This window comes from Engraulis encrasicolus, chromosome 10, assembly GCF_034702125.1.
Source record: "Engraulis encrasicolus isolate BLACKSEA-1 chromosome 10, IST_EnEncr_1.0, whole genome shotgun sequence".
Taxonomy (NCBI): domain Eukaryota; kingdom Metazoa; phylum Chordata; class Actinopteri; order Clupeiformes; family Engraulidae; genus Engraulis; species Engraulis encrasicolus.
In genome coordinates, this window is record NC_085866.1 from 18,194,072 (window position 1) to 18,212,838 (window position 18,767).

The following is an 18,767-nucleotide window of genomic DNA, read 5'->3' on the forward strand; positions in this document are numbered from 1 at the left end:
ATAATTTCTCTTGGTCTCATGTGCATTTTGTTTGTGTCCCAAACCTGGAGGTACCACGAGGCAGTGTTTATTATCATACTGAAGTCACTTAGTGCTGCTCATCCACTTAATGTACACTGTGGCAAGAAGGTTTGGCGTGTACCCCAACACATTGTCCAGAGCATGGAGGAGATACCAGGAGACATGCCAGTACACCAGGGGACGTGGATACAAGACCGGAGGCTGATAGGTAGCACAGGGAGAACACTGTCAGAGCCCTGAAATGTGAGCTTTGCAGGTCACTGCAAATTTCTGCTCAAATTGTCAGAAACAGACCTTATGAGGGTATAATTACCTGACACAGGGCCTATGCTTAAATCCATACATACAGTAGAGCGCATCAACATTTTGACCTCTTCAGTTGCAGGCAGCATAACATTCTGGAATCTGTCTTGTCTGTGTTCAGTGTAAACCTGATCCCATCTGGAAAGAGCACAGGGTATCATTTGCCAATATGCCAACCTTGATGTAGTGTATTTAAATCACACTCTGCGGTATTAAGCTGTAAGCATAAGAACCACATGTGGACGTCGGGCCCTCACTCCCCCCTCAGGAAGTCTGTTTCTGACCATTTGAACAGAAACAACATAGGCTCAGTGGCCTGCAAAGCTCCTTTTCAGGGCTCTGGCAGTGGATGCAGTACATCAATGACAATTTCTCATTTAAAGGGACACTGTCTGAGATTTTTAGTTGTTCATTTCCAGAATTCATGCTGTCCACTCACTAATGTTACCTTTTTCATGAATACTTAGCACCACTATCAAATTCTAAGTATTCATTATGACTGGAAAAATGGCACTTTTCATACATGACATCTTCTCCATGGTCCGCCATTTTGAATTTCCTAAAATAGCCATTTTTAGCTGCACAAATTACTGTACTTGGACCATACTAGTTAATATTTGTTTATTACTTAGTAAACTTTCATATAAAGATCAAATTTCGCAATAGGGAGTCTAGTTTCAATGAGCATCATAGTTGCAGTACCTTTTTTGACCATTTCCTGCACAGTGTCCCTTTAAAGAGTGGTGGAGCAGCAAGTCAGAGTTATATGCAGTAACACTTTAAGTGTCCATTTCCTTTTACAATTACCTACAGTACCACCCTGATTTGGCATCATAGGCCCAACAACAGCAGGGATGTCATGTCAACCTACAGTTGCTGAATCTCGGCCAGTAGTCCTCCCCTGATGTGCTGGGTGTTGGACTTGAGCCACTGGGTTCTGAGAGAGAGACAGTGGGGTGGGTTTCAGGGTTTTAGGTCTATATGGCCTTGTCATGGTAAAATTTGGGAGCCCCTGGTCTAGCCATCTCAATCACACCTAGCTTGACAGCTTTACATTGCTTGGGCCTTTCAGTAATGATTCAATGAAGTTGCCCTAAGGACTTGCAGTCTACTAAAGGACCACTAGGGGACAGCCCTTCCCCACCGCTGACTTGCCGTATACAGATCCTGGTCACATTACTAGAATAACGAAATTATTATTGATTTATTTCCATAACTCCATCAATAATGTTTAACTTAAATGAATTGTAGATGCATTGCCCACATTTTGAACAATTCCAATCATTCTTTAAATTTTTTTTTTTTTTTTTACACATTTTGGCCTTCCTGCTCCAAAAAAACATGAATTGAGGAATTCACATTATTAGAATATTGTAATAAAGTCACCATTTTCTTCAGGAAAAAAAAGAAATTCGGGTCACATCAAATCAGTTGAAATTTAGTACTTTCTACATGTGTCAATGTTCAATACTTGGTTAGGACTCTCTTTGTCTTAATCTTTGCCAGTGTCAGTGTAATTAATTACTGCAATGCATTACTTTTTGCAGTAATGCAGCAATGTAAGGCATTACAGGGCAAACATCTGTAATATTCACTTAGTTACATGCTAAATAACTTAAGTTACAAATGCATTACAATTACCTGGATTTTAGTGATATTCAGTGTGGTGGTCAGAAAGAAGCTATTTCTGAACCTGGTAGTTTTTAGTCTGCATGCTGCCAAAACACCTCCTGGATTGGAGGTGAAAAAGTCATGACTCATGATGTTGATTTACACTGTAATACATTGCCAGATCCAGGCCTACAGCTCTGTTGGCAAAAGTAGCTAAAGTAACGCAAAAGTAGTGTAATGCCTTACATTTGAAATATAGTAATATTGTAGTGTAAGTGATTATTTTGAAAAGACAGTAACATGTAATCAGTAATGCATTACAGTTTTTGAGTAACTTGCCCAACACTGATCATTGCCATGATGCGTTTAACATTGAAGTCATTGGCGGAGGCATTGCATGGGAGTTATGGAAGCCCAGATATCCTTGCTGTCAGCTGATTTTGTTTGTTTGATCTGGTGACCCACACTTCACACTTCAATATACTGCATAAACAAACCCCAACTCCTGCCCACTTTATATGAATGCCTTCCTTGTTCCTACCTGGACTTTTATCCTCCGCCTTTTCTTCAACTGGAATCTATGCATTGCACTCTTAACTGCACTACACTGTTTTATTCTCCAATGCAGCCATACAGGAAAATCACCTGTTTTATATGCTTTGTGTGTGTATATGTGTGTGTGGTGGGGGTGGGGGTGGTGTGTGTGTGTGTGTGTGTGTGTGTGTGTGTGTGTGTGTGTGTGTGTGTGTGTGTGTGTGTGTGTGTGTGTGTGTGTGTGTGTGTGTGTGTGTGTGTGTGTGTGTGTGTGTGTGTGTGTGTGTGTGTGTGTGTGGGGGGGGGTAATTTATGGTTAATATATGCGTAAGGATGTGTGTAATGTCTAGTGTATTATGTCTTCTGTATTTACATACAATGTATGTATGTATGTATGCATGCTATGGGACACCTTCATTTCCCCTTGGGATCAATAAATGATAATCTACTCTACTCTATATGCAATGAATCTACAATCCATGAAACTTAAACATAATTGATGGAATTATGGAAATAAATCAACTTTTTCCATGATATTCTTGTTGCCAAGATCTGTAGCTATATAAGCCTAACTGCTAATATCAGCTAATTCTCTCTCCATATTGTCACAAGACATGTTTTTGCAACTTTATTGAAAATTTCTATGTCCAGGGCTCTAAATCAACACTAGCCAACTCTCCAAACACTGGGGAAATTCAGTTTGGCTGGTAGAAAAGAAAAGGTTCTCGCCACTTTGACTGGTAGTGAGTGTATGCGTGGCTACTAAGATTAAACACCGACTAGCCAAATTTGCTGATGAAAAAAGTTATAGCCCTGGTTATGTCTATGCTGCTTTTCAATGCCACAAGAAGATTTGGGTGAGGCCACCCTAATAACGTGTGAGTATGGAGAAAACCAACTGAGTTGTTCATCAAATTTTGTGCAGCTGCAGCATCACAGAAAGTGTGGCTGGATCCATGGTTATTATTTAAGTAATAGATCAATTGCCTCACGAAGAAACAAATAATACATGTGAAAAAAGTGAAAGCGAAAGCCCATTGGGAAACTCCAACTCCCATTGTCATTGTGACACAGCACTCCACAGCACACAAGTGAACACTGCACACAACGAAATTGCATTTATGCCTCACCCGTGCAAGGGGGCAGCCCTCAGTGGTGCCCCATGGGGAGCAGTGCGGTGGGACTGTACCATGGGTACCTCAGTCATGGAGGAGGATGGGGGAGAGCACTGGTTGATTACTCCCCCCACCAAACTGGCGGGTCGGGAGTCGAACCGGCAACCTCTGGGATGCAAGTCTGACGCCCTAACCGCTCACCCATGACTGCCCATACATAACACGTAATAATAAAAAGTAATTAGGCTAACTTTTTTTGACTGAGAAAGACACAGGTGTGTCGACATGTCTGTCACTTTGTGCAGTGTACCAAAGTAATCTCACCAGATTTGCTTCAATTCAATATCACTCCCTCAAACATTTACACAAACCTGCCTTATACAGGAAAATCAATCACATCAATATTAGTACAGGTCAAAAGTGTGGACTCACCTTCTCATTTATGCATTCTCTTTGTTTTCGTGGATTTTCATTTGTTATTTTCATGCAGGGCATCAAAACTGTGCTTGAACACATGGAGAATTACGTGCTTACCAAAAAGTATCATTCTATCTGTTGTGTTGTCCAACAGCAATGTCAGCTGTCTATCCACCTGACGTCAACATGGCACAACTGATGGCCCCACACATTTCAATAAGCTTATTTTCGTCTATTTTCAAATAAAAATGCCCAGTCAGTAATGTCAATCCTAATCGAACATTAAAGTCCTCCAATAACTCACTAGAAACCTAGTACTAAACACTTGCCCTACAAGCATTTTACAGACATTTGCTTGATCTGATATTCAATCATAGCCAGTTACTTGGATAGGTCAAACCTGTGCTGAAGGGAATCTGTGGCAGGGTTTTTCACTATTACCTTTACTTTTTGTATCACTGTTTCACCTAGATAACCAGCTATGCTGACCAAGTGACCCATTATCAGATCAAGAAAATCTATCTTGTATTGCTTGTATCAATTAAAATTGACTGGGTATTTTTACTTGAAAATAGACAGAAAAATAAGCTTGTTGAAAAATGTGAGGCCCTCAGTTTTGCTGTGTTGATGCCACTGTTTGGCATTTTTTGATGTTTTTTTTAGTAATTGTTTGTATTTTTTTATATTTTAATTTCTTTGTTACCTACATAATTATACATGTGTTCATTCACAGTTTTGATGCCCTCCCTGAAAATGTACTAGGTTCTGTAAATAGCCACAAAAATAAAGAGAATTAATTAAATGAGAAGGTGAGTCCACACTTTTGGCCTGTATATTTGGTACTGTATACACCCTCTATCTACAGTACATGTAAATTGAAATACAAGAAGCAAGTCTGTAGCACAAATATCCCCCCAGTTTCCACCTATGTGTTTCCTTGAAATGTGATGTGTTGTGTTAAAATATATGTGTTAAAAGGAACAAGGCATAGTGGAAGGCCTGCACAGATGTCCACATAGCCTACTTGATTCACCTACCCTTTTCTGGGATGTTGTTCTTGTGGCTGAACGATAGATTACATGTGCCTGCCTACTATTGAAAATGTATTGTGTAAAACCAAGTGTGATGGAGTGACCATCACTTGCGGTTGTGGCTGTGCTCTGATTATCACACCATTGAGCTTGTCTATCTTTGGTGTAGTGTTCATATTGTTCAGAGCCCATGGTTGATACTGGACAGGCCTGGGTTCAAAGCCAGAAAATAGCCACAACTAAGCCACAAACAGGCATTCAAGATCATGTGTTGGAGAAAATAGATTGCTCAAGTCTCTGAGCTTTCAGTTCATGTGTTGCCTTTCGATTCCCCTTGTTTCAATGTTTCCAAAAACGTTCCCTAAACACGGCACGTTTCAAAATCAATACCAGAATATAGTGGTTGACCTGACATGCTATTTTGTTTTGTGTAGTAGACCTGAAAAAAGGCAAAAACTTAACGTGCTGGCTTATCTTGACCTTCCCACAATTGGCTTGAAGAGAAGGGCAGCCAAACTGCCATTGTAAAAGAGAATGGCTGGAAACTTGACAGAAAAAACAAACATCTGGCATAGTGGTGTGAAGTGTGCTCACGGAGGCCGTCTCCACATGTGGCTGTCAGCTTCAGACAGACTGTCAGGCTGTGACACTGGACAGCTCAAGTCTTCAGTGGTAGGCTTACTTTACCATCCATCACATAGAGCAACTTCAATGACCTGCAACACACAGGTAATATAAAAAGCTATGCCTGACAGGCATGTGCGCATAGGTGATGGTATAGCAATAAGGATTCACTTGCACGTAGAGTTGCACATTCCCCAGAGCTGAACAACAATGCTGGGTTTGTTCAGTTTGCATAGGCCTACTCCTTGGGATTCTTTCCTTTCTATGTTCTATTCATGTTGGCAGGAGATGGACATCAAAAAAAGAGAAAGAATTATATTTGTGAAGTTAAGAAATCCAATAAGTTCCGGAGTTCCAGCTCAGACATATAACTGAATCTGTTAATGAGAACTGGACTTCAAAAGGGCAAATAGTTCACAGACTAAGAGCTCACAAGAGGGTGCTAAATGTGAGTGTCCGTTGCAGAGAGTAAACACCCAGAAAAGACAGAATGACTGATGGACTCTGTGAACATGTCAGTCAAATACAAAGCTATATCCACTTCACTTCTTATGTGTAATAGCACATTTAAAAAGACGAGACCAGAGCAGAAAGCACTTTATTGTTGTAGATATGCAAGGGCAATATCATCCAAACAGATGTCTCAAGTCTTCAGAGTCTCCTCTACTGGTTGTGCCTTAAATTCCAGACAGGCTGAAAGGGCATTTAGTCATTATGTTGCCAAATGCTGGAACCAGTTTCCTGTCAAAATTAGAACACATTTTTAAAAATACATTAAAAAAGCTTTATTTTCACCTGCCTTTGGGCATAGTTAGTTATCTACTTTCTACACTTTCTACAATATTTTTTATTCTCTCTTCTATTTCTTGTCTCTTTAGCACATTGAATGACACAAATCTATTACTACTGGTAAGAAACAAAAGTCATTACCAGAGATTTTTTGTCACATATCGATGCAGACCAAACTGCAGAATCTGTTGCATAGCACCAAAGTCTTTTCCTGAATCTGCAATTATAGTATTGCCACAAAGCGAAGACACATTGACACACCAGAGTGTGACATTCAGGAAAATCATGGACATTTATATATTTTATATTTATGCTTTCAGCGCAACACAAAAAGAAATCAAGAAGAAGAAGGAGAAAAAGAAGAAGAAGAAGAAGAAGAAGAAGAAGAAGAAGAAGAAGAAGAAGAAGAAATGTAGGCTAATTCAATAAAATACATTTATTGAAGATCAAATGATAAAAGTAAAGATCACTGGCTCTTCTCAGCAATGCTTCAATTAAAAAAGTTTGGCTCTCACTCTCACGGACACGATTTTGTTCTGTTGTACCTTGTCTTTGCAGACATTGTAACACAAAAGCAAATGCATGATTTTAGACGCACATAACTACCCATTCCCGACATATCCAATTAGGCTACCGGTATTAGCACTGTGCAAATTGGTTTTAGAACATTATCCTCATTTTGGCCGTTGTTTTGGACAAAGAGTTAGAACACGGGTCATTAGCCTTTTCCAACTTGGGGCCCACTTGAAATTCTCACTAATGTTTGGGGCCCACCTCTGACCCAACAAACTATACAACTCAAATAAATAGCCAACAGCAACATTCATACAAACATTTTGTTTGTTTTCAAAGTTTTGATTTGTATAAAATGATTTCAAGGCCCACTTGGAACACTTCCATGGCCCACAGTTTGAGAATCACTGAGTTAGAACAACATGCGGAGTAAGACAATGAGAATGGGTCATTCCCAAACAGTGAGGCCTGAGAGTTCCGAATTTGTCGGCCATTCACAAACTTGTCGGCCATTCACAAACGTGCATCATAAACTTCAAGCATAAATTTCAAGTATTCTGATACTGATACTGGCTTTAAATTAGGGTGATTCAACATATATTCATGTACTATCTTGAACAACTTTAACTAATCAGAGATAGTTAAAAAATGATGTTCGGAATGACCGCACTGACATGCTACTTAACCTAAACACTCTTAACAGCTATGGGTGTCGTATATTGTAACTTATCACTTATCACTGATCAACTATAGCGCCATAATCTCTCTTCATAAAATATCTCTGAACCTCAAGTTGAAACATTTACTGGCCTGGCAGTTCCTTATATTTTGTAGAACAAGTAACAAACAGAGATCAACTGCATGTTGGTTTCTGGTGTATTAGGCTTTAAGACATTATGGAGTTTATGGATAAACAGACTTAGACGGTTGAGCACGAGTCACATGACTGTGTTCTTTCACATTACTTGATTATTTTTTGGAGCGATGAGAAATGGCTGCTTGGTTTACTCAGGTTGCATTAACAAACATGTGTGCTGTCTGCTTGTCCGTTGATCTTTATCGAAGTTTTCAACAGGTTAGGAATGGACTGTGTGGCCCTTATTCCACTACCCTCTCTCCTCAGAATCCCTAAAATGTCAGTTGCACTAGTGTAAACATCACGGTGGGCATGTGTGTGTAGGAAAACCCGACCCCTCCCTGCTTGTAAAGTCATTACATGCTACGCCTCCAACAACTCTGCTCTAAATAAAGTGGCCTTTCTTATGAACAGATGAGAAGAGGGTCAAACACCAGCTTCATTGTGACGTCATTTCCTGTGCACTTCCTGGGTGGAGATGCTTGACTAGTCCCTGCTAGTTTTTATGAAGGCATGTTTGTGTTGTGTGGGAGATGGGGAGGTCTGGCACTGTCAAAATGAAGCATACATACACATGCACAGCATGTTTGGAAAAGTATGTAAGACATGCAGAGAGAGAGAGAGAGAGAGAGAGAGAGAGAGAGAGAGAGAGAGAGAGAGAGAGAGAGAGAGGGAGAGAGGGAGAGAGGGAGAGAGGGAGAGAGGGCACAGAAAAGTGCACACGCACGAACGCAGCCGAACGCAGAAAAGTGAAACACTCAACACTCAAGTGAAACAAACATACTCTTGGTAACAAAAAGTGCCTTACGCTGACTAATGGTGTTTGGGTGTTCCCAGGTACGTAAGGGGTAAGCAGAAAACACTTCTTTAACAGGAACTGCATAAAAAAGCCTTTGTGAGGTGCTATACACTACGGTATGAATGGCCCGATTTAAATTTCACTCAAGAAATTTGCAGGCAAGGTTCTTGCTGAAGAGTAAAGAGTAAAGCTGAGGATTTTTCTGTGAATGTTCTCTTACCCCCAAAGAACTTGCGTGTCCGGCCATAGACAATGTGTGTAGGATTTTGAAAATGTAGCTAGTACAGGATTTTGTTTTGTAGGCTACTGTACATTTGGACATGGCAGACCGCCACAGATTAAAGCGAAATTGAGCAACTTGCGGTGGGTTTCTATAGAAACGATAGAAACTCTAACTATAGTTAGAGGCTTGCTTTGAAACAGTGAATGATAACAGCCTGCCACATGCTCAATCCCTTAAGTTTCAAGTGACACACCAAATAGCCAAATAAACTCATAAGCATGTACACAGAAAGAGAGAATAATTCCACCATTTTCACTCTGAGCCATTGGAACTAGATTTATAGAGCAGTTATCTCTGCTTAATGATGTACAGTGCAGTCTATTAGCAAGCTTTTTTGAAAAAAATCAATGCACATGGCACATCACCGCAATATAGCCTATTTTTTCATGCCTTTATTTGATGGACAGTAAAGGTGGTGACAGAAAAGTAATGGGAGAAAGAGATGGGTGAGGATCAGGAAATGACCTTGAGTTGGAATTGAACACAGGTCCCTGGCGTAACAATACGGTGCCAGTTGACTTGAGGCTCAATCACACCACAAACAAAAACACGATAGGTATGACTTAAGCGTGTTATGCAAACAGTGAATATCCTCTAGTGTAACGTAAATCCAACAGTCCTGCAGAATTTCCATAAAGACACAAATTTAAGATTGGACACATATTGAGGTAGGCGGCACAGTTTTTTAATTCAGTGGTAACATCACATATGTATGGGGTATCAACATTCTGGTTTAAAAAAAGAGGACATGACCGATAGGTTGGTGAGAAAGTATCCACAGCGAATAAAACACAGTCCTCTGCAGCAGGCCCTGTACACCAGACTGGGCTAATTAGGTCCTGTCACTCCACAAAGCATAGCTTGTGTTGGGTGTCACTGCTTGCTTAAGTGCAGGTACACATTTGCATCTTGCAATGTGTGTGTGTGTGTGTGTGTGTGTGTGTGTGTGTGTGTGTGTGTGTGTGTGTGTGTGTGTGTGTGTGTGTGTGTGTGTGTGTGTGTGTGTGTGTGTGTGTGTGTGTGTTGTGTGTGTGTGTGTGTGTGTGTGTGTGTGTGTGTGTGTGTGTGTGTGTGTGTGTGTGTGTGTGTGTGTGTGTGTGTGTGTGTGTGTGTGTGTGTGTGTGTGTGTGTGTGTGTGTGTGTGTGTGTGTGTGCGTGTCACGCTAGCTCTAGGTAGGTTTATGCTACCACTTGGGCTTCATTTGTTCATTCTTATTAGTGTATGGTGCTCAAATATCCATACTCTGTGAATTGGGAAAACTTAAACAGTATTAACTGAACAAATATTAGTAGAAAACTAGCGGCACCTCGACAAACTTCCGAGTCCACACATTGGACCCAAAAGCCAACAGTGGGCAACGGCCAGCTGTCAGTGTGTGTGTGTGTGTGTGTGTGTGTGTGTGTGTGTGTGTGTGTGTGTGTGTGTGTGTGTGTGTGTGTGTGTGTGTGTGTGTGTGTGTGTGTGTGTGTGTGTGTGTGTGTGTGTGTGTGTGTGTCATTGTTTGCCTACTGTCCCGTGTGTTTGTCTGAGTAACAAGGTGTTTGTTCCATATGTTTGGGAAAGCGGCAGCATGAAATTGTGGCACAGACAGGCGGGAGGGTTCTCTCTCTCTCTCTCTCTCTCTCTCTCTCTCTCTCTCTCTCTCTCTCTCTCTCTCTCTCTCTCTCTCTCTCTCTCTCTCTCTCTCTCTCTCTCTCTCTCTCTCTCTCTCTCTCCCCCCCCGTTTACTTCTCTGTGTGCTTCTCTGTTTGCTTCTCTGTGTGGTGTGAAGTCATTACAGTTTTAATTCAGACTCTTAAACCTCTCCCTCTGTGGGAAATTTCAAGTTATTACAGGCAAAGGAAATGGTACGCATGTGATTGACATAACATGAGTCACCAACTGGAAAATGTATGTCCAAATTGTAAAGACAAATCCAGAATGCAAACTAATATTATATTGGGCTATATTTTGACACATAAGGGGAAAACCTCTACTATACACATCCAAACATTCACATACCGACACACACACCCAGGTCACACTTGTGTCACCTCTGAGTGGCAAATTCCGGGCGGGACCATGCCAGTGACCGCTGCAGTCAGCCTATGAGAGAGCAGAGACCAGCTGTCAATCACTGAAGGTGACCACATAAACACTGTCTCCACACAGGCAAGGGACCATACACATCCCAGTGGAGACCCTGCTTACCTCTGCCTGGCATGCTCCACTCTCACTGAGGACTTCAAGCCAGGATCCGGTCCACACAGACACTGGAGTTTTGGACTGCTAGACGGTTGTGCCAAACCAAGGAGTTGGATTTCCCTTCTGTTCTTTTTTGTTTCTTTTGTCTCTTCTTTTCCTTTCTTTTCTTTTCTTTTCTTAAATGTTCTGATTGCATGGGAAACACAAGGCTTTAATAGAAGATGCGTCTGACAGCCTTCAATACCCACCTCCTGGTCCTGACCGCTGTGCTGGCCTTATCCAGCGCCCTGGGGAGAACACACTATCTCTTCCAATCACAACAAGGACCACAACATCCTGCTGGGAAAGTCATGGGTCATCATAAGTGAGTATTTTATCTAGTAATCTGTTGTGGAAATAATGTGTACGTTGTATTGTCATTTTGATACACGTGTCAATAGGATGTTTCAAGAAAAGTAATATAAAAGTTCCTCCATTCATTAACGCCAGGAGTGTCAAACTACGTCTGGTGCAGGGCCCTCACATGTATTTGATATCAAGTGGGTCGAACATATCATATTGCCATTTAATATCAGTATCATATTATCGGCTATTTATTCTGTTTCAGTAAGTTACATGCTGAATCATTGATAAAAAGGATCAAGGATTACTACCTATGTCAGGGCTATTCAATTGGAGGCCCCAGGGCCAGATCCGGCCCTTGCATGGCAAAGGTATGGCCCTCCATAAGGTCTGAACAAAATGAAAACGTAGGCGTGCTATCTATATATGATATTGCGTTCTGCCCTTTTACTGTGGGGAATTTGATAAACTGGCCCTCTGTGATTTTTAATTGAATACCCCTGACCTATGTATTTAGGATCCACAGAGGCCAATTAATTCCAAATCAAATGTATTGCATTCACAAACTGGTTTATTTTTTGACAGTCGAGTAAACATATGTCATTGAACCAAACCTCCACCCAAAATTAAAGTGGAAGTTATGGAGAAATGAAACATCCTGCCTGAAATATAAATGTGAAATTTGTCAAATAAATCCTTACACTGCAGTAGCAAAACTGCAGTATTTCTTACTACAGTCTTATAGCAGCATGCCAACCCAAAGTCAGCCTATTAGTACAGTGTGTTTGACACCCCTGATTAAGTAGGAAGGTCCTGTACAACAACTCATGTTTTGTGATGATTTATGCACTTTTAAAAGCAATATCCTCTTTCAAAACAAACATTTGTTTGAAACATTTCAATTTACAACTGACTTTTCCCCCTTTCTATCATTTCACAGGAGCCATTGTGCTTATGTGGTTGAGAAAAGCGTTTCCTTTACAATGCAAGATGGCGTCGCTCCATATGTCAAGGCAGAATACAACAAATGCTCCTGGGGCCAGAAGTGTCCTGCACTGATGTAAGTTTAAAATCAATGCTGACTTCACACCACATCTAATAAATAGTACAATACAGTGCACTTTCATTAAGTCAATGAACAAATTCAATGGAACCTACTATGTATTTGCTGGTAAAAAAAAAAATACCACCAATGTCTCATTAGACACTGAATGGTACTGAGTTCATATAACACTACAATTCCTTGTCACACCAGTGCCATGCCCATAATGACACTTTATCTGACATTATGCCATTTTCTGTATACAATACAGTGTTTGTGTCTAACACTGTATCATCCTATTTGCATATTCTAGCCTCAGTGGTTGCTTCTACATGGACAGCACTGCATACATTTACACTAATTTAAACAATGATCTTAAATATAGACAACTTGTATCTTGATCAACATTATGAAACCATGGTTCTTTTTGTTTGAATCATGCAGGTATCGCCTGTTCTACAAGCCCTTGTTCAAGGTTGCATACAAGACAGTGACAGAGTTGGAATGGCGCTGTTGTCCTGGATTCTTCGGATTTGGGTGTAAAAGTGGACCCATGCACAAGGGGCCTATGCCAATGCACAAGGGTCCGATGCCAATGCATAAAGGGCCCATGCCTCCATTCAAAGGGCCCATGCCTTCATTCAAAGGCCCCATGCCAATGAACAAAGGCCCTATGATAGTACATAAAGGTCCTATGCCAATGCATAAGGGGCCTATGCCAATGCACAAGGGCCCCATGCCGCCATTCAAAGGGCCCGTGCCTCCATTCAAAGGCCCCATGCCTCCATTCAAAGGTGTGAATCCCCAGCCCACTAACAGAGGACAGCAGTGGGGTCAGAGCCCAATGAATACCAGATCTCAGGACAATTTTGATCAAGACGTAGGGTCCTACCCAAACCCCCCTCACTCATCTATCTCAGGTCACCAGGATCCTCTAGCTGCCCCCACTGAGGACGACATTCCTAACCATCACAGTTTATCTCCTGAACACCATGACGCTACTCTGGATCACGACCATGACCCCTCACTAGATCACCATGACCCCTCACTCGATCACCACGACCCCTCACTAGATCACCATGACCCCTCACTCGATCACCATGACCCCTCACTAGATCACATTGATCCAACACTGGATCACCACGACCCGATGCTGGAGTCCCATAACCCTTCTGCAGACCCCGTCAATGCCATTGCAGATCACAACGCTGCTCCTGGAACACACCCAATCACTGTAAATGTTGAGGCAGAAATACTTGCTGAGGAACATCCACCCCCTGTTGACAGTCATCCAAATTATGGTGAGGAAATGCATTGCAATATTCATGAGAGTATTTTCAAATAATTCCTTTCCAATAATTGAGAAATGTGTGGTACTGTACATCGTTTTTAAAGTTATTGGTTACTAATTTCTACCTCATTTTAAATCGTGACTTGTGTGTTCTTGTTAACTGATAGATCAAGATCTTGACGGATTGACTGCTGAGAGGCTGGACAGGATGGAAGACGATGTGCAACGTCTGTCTCGTGGCTTGGAGACGCTAAGAGGCACAGTGACTGGCCTGGAAGACAGTCTGCGGAAGTCTTTACGTGAGGACGCCAACAGGATGCTCTCCGCTCTGCTCTCTGCGGGCCCTGCTGCTGGCCCACAACCCGCCCTGCTGTCCAGGGACTCCAGCGTGGGCTTCGGAGATCTCCCTGGAGTGGCCCCCGACAGGGAGGGTTTAGATGGGATGCAGTATCCAGGGCTGACTGAGCTGGTTGGAAAGATGACGGAGCTCCGCAGTGAGCTCCAAGCTAAAGCCACTGAGCTAGACGAGATCCGTGCAACAGTGCTGGGCCATGACAGTGCCCTGAAGAAGCTGGCCAATGAGACACACTCCCTCACTGGAAACCCTCTCGCCCCTGAAGCCAAGAAGGCTTTGGAGAAGCTGGTGGATGGCCAGATAAGCGGTGCCCGCACAGCCATCCTGGGAGGCTTTGACAGACGTGTGGAGACTGCAGAGAACCGGTGCGAAGAGAAAGCCGGAGAGGTGCGTCGGCAGTGCCAGAAGGATCAGCTGGATCAGGAGAGCCAGCTTGAGGAGGCTCTAGATGACAGCATAGATGATCTGAGGAAGGAGCTGGCTGACCTCCACGCTCAACTGCAAAAGCTGTCTTCACCAGAGGACGGCTGCTGTCACGCAATGTCTGGTTTGACTGAGCGGGTGGTTATGCTGGAGCAGTCTATGGATGGTCTTAACCAGTCTCAGGGGTACCTCAAGGCCGAACTAGGAGGGCACAAAGATCATGTGGAAGGCATGCTGGAAGGCCGTCTGGGGTATGTAGAGTCTAAACTAGATATTACTGTGACCAGCCCACACGGAGGGTCACGAGGAGTTCCTTCCACCAGTCTGGAGTCCAGACTAGAGGAGAAGCTGAAAGCCTTGGAGGAACGTCTCCTCACAGCAGTGGAGGAGCTGGGCAATGCCACAGTCCCTGCTCTTCTGGAAGGGAAAGTGGTGCCAACCCTGGAAACAGAGGTGGAGTCACTGCGGAAGAGGGTGGCAGTGGATGTAGACCGGGTGCAGAGGCATCTCACCAGCCTGGAGCTGATGTGCTCCTCATCATGTGCGCCCGCACTAGAAGGAACCACTAATGTGCAAGCAAATAATAATGAACACACCACTTCTGCAGACAACCACAGTAAGGTCTTGGATCAGCAAGCTGAAAGGATGAACCGTCTCAACGCAACAATGACACTTCTCCTGCAGAAAATGGCAGAGATGGAGATGTCGGCAGCTGGAGGTCTTGAGGGAGAGGTGACCCTGCTCAAGGTGAACGTGCGCTCTGTGAACCGCACCCTGCTCGGCCTGAGGAACTCCTTGGGCACAGTAGTGCAGGAGGTGACCCGGGCCAACTCCACCTGGCAGGATCGCGAGGAGAGGCTGGCGCAGCAGGTGAAGGGCGTGGTGCAGCTGGTGGGCAAGCAGGCCTCCATGCTGAGCAGTGGAGAAAGGAGGCTGAGCCGCCTCAAGGGCGAGCTGCAGGAGATGAGGCGCCGGCTGGCTGGGGAGCTCCAGGGTTGTCGCTCGGCCGCTCTGGGGGTCCAGAAGGAGGTGACCGAGGTCGGGGGCAGGGTGGCTCGCGTCGAAGGACAGTGTGGCGGTCTGTCGCACCTTGCCGAGGACCTGGAGAGAATTCGCAGTGAGCTGGAGGGCCACTCGGATGGCCAACTAGTGCAGTTTAATAACACGCTAGCCAGCCACTCATCACAGCTGTCTGAGCTGAGAGATGAACTGAGGAACTGCACTGGGGCGGCCACGGCAGTGGGCAAGGCGTTGGGAGACTTTCACATTGCACCCAACCACGTGACACCTGAGGTAGCAGCTGAACCTAGAGGAGACCAATTTGCTGCACCAGTTCAACCAAAAACACCACATTAGGTACCAGGCAACAGCGTCAGAAGAATTGGCAAGCCTTAGTAACCATAGGAATAAGAATAAGAGCCTAAATCAAAATGTGGATGGCAAAGTTAATGCCAACACCAATCAAGATGTTGACTTTGGCTTGAATGTGTAAATGTAAACTGGTATGAGTGGTAGTATAAATGATGTGTTATGAATGAGGAATGATACACTGTATGACTGTATGAGTTTTAAATAGGGAATCGTGCAGCAGTTTTGATAAGTTGTTAATGTTGTTTGCTAATTGTTTTCCATTTTTATACTGTCTATTCAATGTTTATTGTGCTATGTTTCTTACTGTACTCTCCTTACTGTTGATTTTCATCAATATTGTTTTACTTTGTAATAACATGTTTATAATAAAACACAAAGTGCACTGAGTATAAATATATTTTTTTCACTGTCCCAGTGTCTTAAAGTTAATATTAACAATGAAAAGGAACCATCCTTTATTATTATATGCCTGATACTTACATTGACACCCTAAAATAGATAAAACATAAAGAGACCAAAACGGAATAAATCACAACAACCTCGATGAACACAAAAATAATTACTGGTCTAATCCATTGGTCCGTGTTCTCGGACCTCCCCTTGTTCACAATAATAAGGGAACAGAGAGCAAGACCAAGATATGTTCATTGAGCATGTTATAGTGGCCACAAGTTTGCATAATAAATCCTGTCACACATGCTTTTATTTTGGCCCATCTAGTGCTTTTATAATATGCAAATGGAACCAGAAAGGGGCTGATTTGTAAAATGTCTAGTTGCCATGATGGATTGTCTGTCTGGTTCTCTTAAAAATGTATGTGATTTACTTTGTGCCACTTGTTGAATGAAGCTAACCAAAAGATCTTTAGGCTACTATTTTATTTCCTTAACTATCCGTAGTCTACTTTGCTTGAAAAACATAACAAAAACAAAAATGAAACAACCATAAGCACTTGTCCTCTAAAGCAGTGGTTCCCAACCTATGGGTCGGGACCCCCTTTATGGGTCGCCAGAGATCCACAGGGGGTCGTGGAGCCCTCTTGATTTTAAGGGGTTTCGTTTTAAATACATAAAGCCCATGTTGAATAAAAGACAAAGCATTTAACTAATAAATGCATAAACGCAACAAATTGTAAGTGCTACATTAAACATTAATTCTATATTTGACCAAAGACGAATTGAGGAATAAAATAACTAAAGTAAGTTTTCGCAGGAAACGGAGGGCATCTTGTGACTCCGTCTCGTGCGGGCGCTCGCGTGGTTGGGTCACCAAAGTTTACAATAGTAAAGACATGGGTCCCTTAAGAAAAAGGTTGGGAACCACTGCTCTAAAGCACACTGTAGATGCCGTATTGTAACAGCCCAGCAGAGAGAGCCAGAGGACAGTTGCTAGACTGCAAAAGGGCAGCTGTCTACTCTGTCCTCCTTTGGGCCACATATCAAAGCACTTTCCTTACAATGCATTTAGCTGTGAGACATAGGTTTTTATCCGTCTAATGGCGTGTGTTTGCTTTGCAATTTAATCTGTTTTGGAACTTAAACTTAAACTCAACTCAACTTAAAACGAATGCTTCTAGTAGTCAAGTCCACAGATGTGCCTATTTGGGGCTTTGGTGTTGAAAACAGTGAACTTCACAAAAATGTGAAATAAATATTGTTTTTCTAATGACACAATGTACGGTAGTAGGGCTCAGTATATGACAGACTCAGATGAAGAAACAGCACAGCCTAATACTAACATGAATAATTGTATGCTTCTTTGTATCTTTACATGCTATTTGGGTGTAGCCTACTTTAACCCAGTAAGACACGGCCCGCCCCTGTTATAAATTAGCTGTTACCAGAATGGCAATGATAAAGTCGCAATGTATTACTAAAACCTCTGTGCACTGTCATCGTGGTGTAGTAGTTTTTTCAGTGACTATTACTGTACCGTGTTCCAATGGCATAGGGGATACAACATTATTAGGCTACATCTTATTTTGTGTAAAAATGAACTCATTCAATTTTTTTTATTCCAATGTAGATGCTCCATCCTTCTGTTTCCTTCTCAATGCCCCAAAGGGTTCTCTAAGATCCCCTCGCCTGGGGGCTGCGGAGGCACCGTTGAGAAACACCAAACTGGAAGCATTCTAGGTTGTGAGTAAAAACTAACCGCAATCGTCATGCAGGCAGATCAGGTATGCTGTGAATTCATGAACAGGCTATTATTATGGAATTTCTCAACTTAGTCAACAGTAGAATATGCACAGTTACGTGCATGGGGGAATCTGCCTCTTCGAGAACCTGGGGTTCAAGATAAAAATTGTTAAAGAGCCACAATGCACAATAGACAATACATACCCTCACAATACACATATTACGCAGGGCTATACACATACCTTCTCTCTTATCGAGCCAATTTTAAGTGAAATAAAATTGGTCCAGTTGACATTGTTGTAGTATGCTTCAGGTAAATAAAGTCCCATTGTGGGCAGCCCATTTGCTGGGATTGGTATGGCAACTAATGGCAAACCTACCCTGCTGAGACCAAACATGAGAGAGAGAGAGAGAGAGAGAGAGAGAGAGAGAGAGAGAGAGAGAGAGAGAGAGAGAGGGGGGGGGGGGGAGGGAGAGAGAGAGAGAGAGAGAAGGGGAAGGGAGAGAGAGAGAGAGAGATAGAAGGGGAAGGGAGAGAGAGAGAGAGAGAGGGGGAAGAGAGAGAGAAGGGGAAGAGAGAGAGAGAGAGGGGGAAGAGAGAGAGAGAGAGGGGGAAGAGAGAGAGAAGGGGAAGAGAGAGAGAAGGGGAAGAGAGAGAGAGAGAGAGAAGAGAGAGAGAAGAGAGAGAGAAGAGAGAGAGAGAGAGAGAGAGAGAGAGGCGGAG

General features: G+C 42.9%; 1 protein-coding gene across 1 annotated transcript; it reads left to right on the forward strand.

The window, feature by feature from the left end:
* Positions 1 to 11,302: 11,302 nt before the first annotated feature.
* Positions 11,303 to 15,910, forward strand: emilin3a (elastin microfibril interfacer 3a). The gene is made up of 4 exons (XM_063207825.1): positions 11,303 to 11,445; positions 12,364 to 12,483; positions 12,910 to 13,766; positions 13,924 to 15,910. The coding sequence occupies exons 1-4, from the start codon at positions 11,303 to 11,305 to the stop codon at positions 15,888 to 15,890; spliced, it is 3,087 nt and encodes a 1,028-aa protein (XP_063063895.1). The 3' UTR covers positions 15,891 to 15,910.
* Positions 15,911 to 18,767: the final 2,857 nt, after the last annotated feature.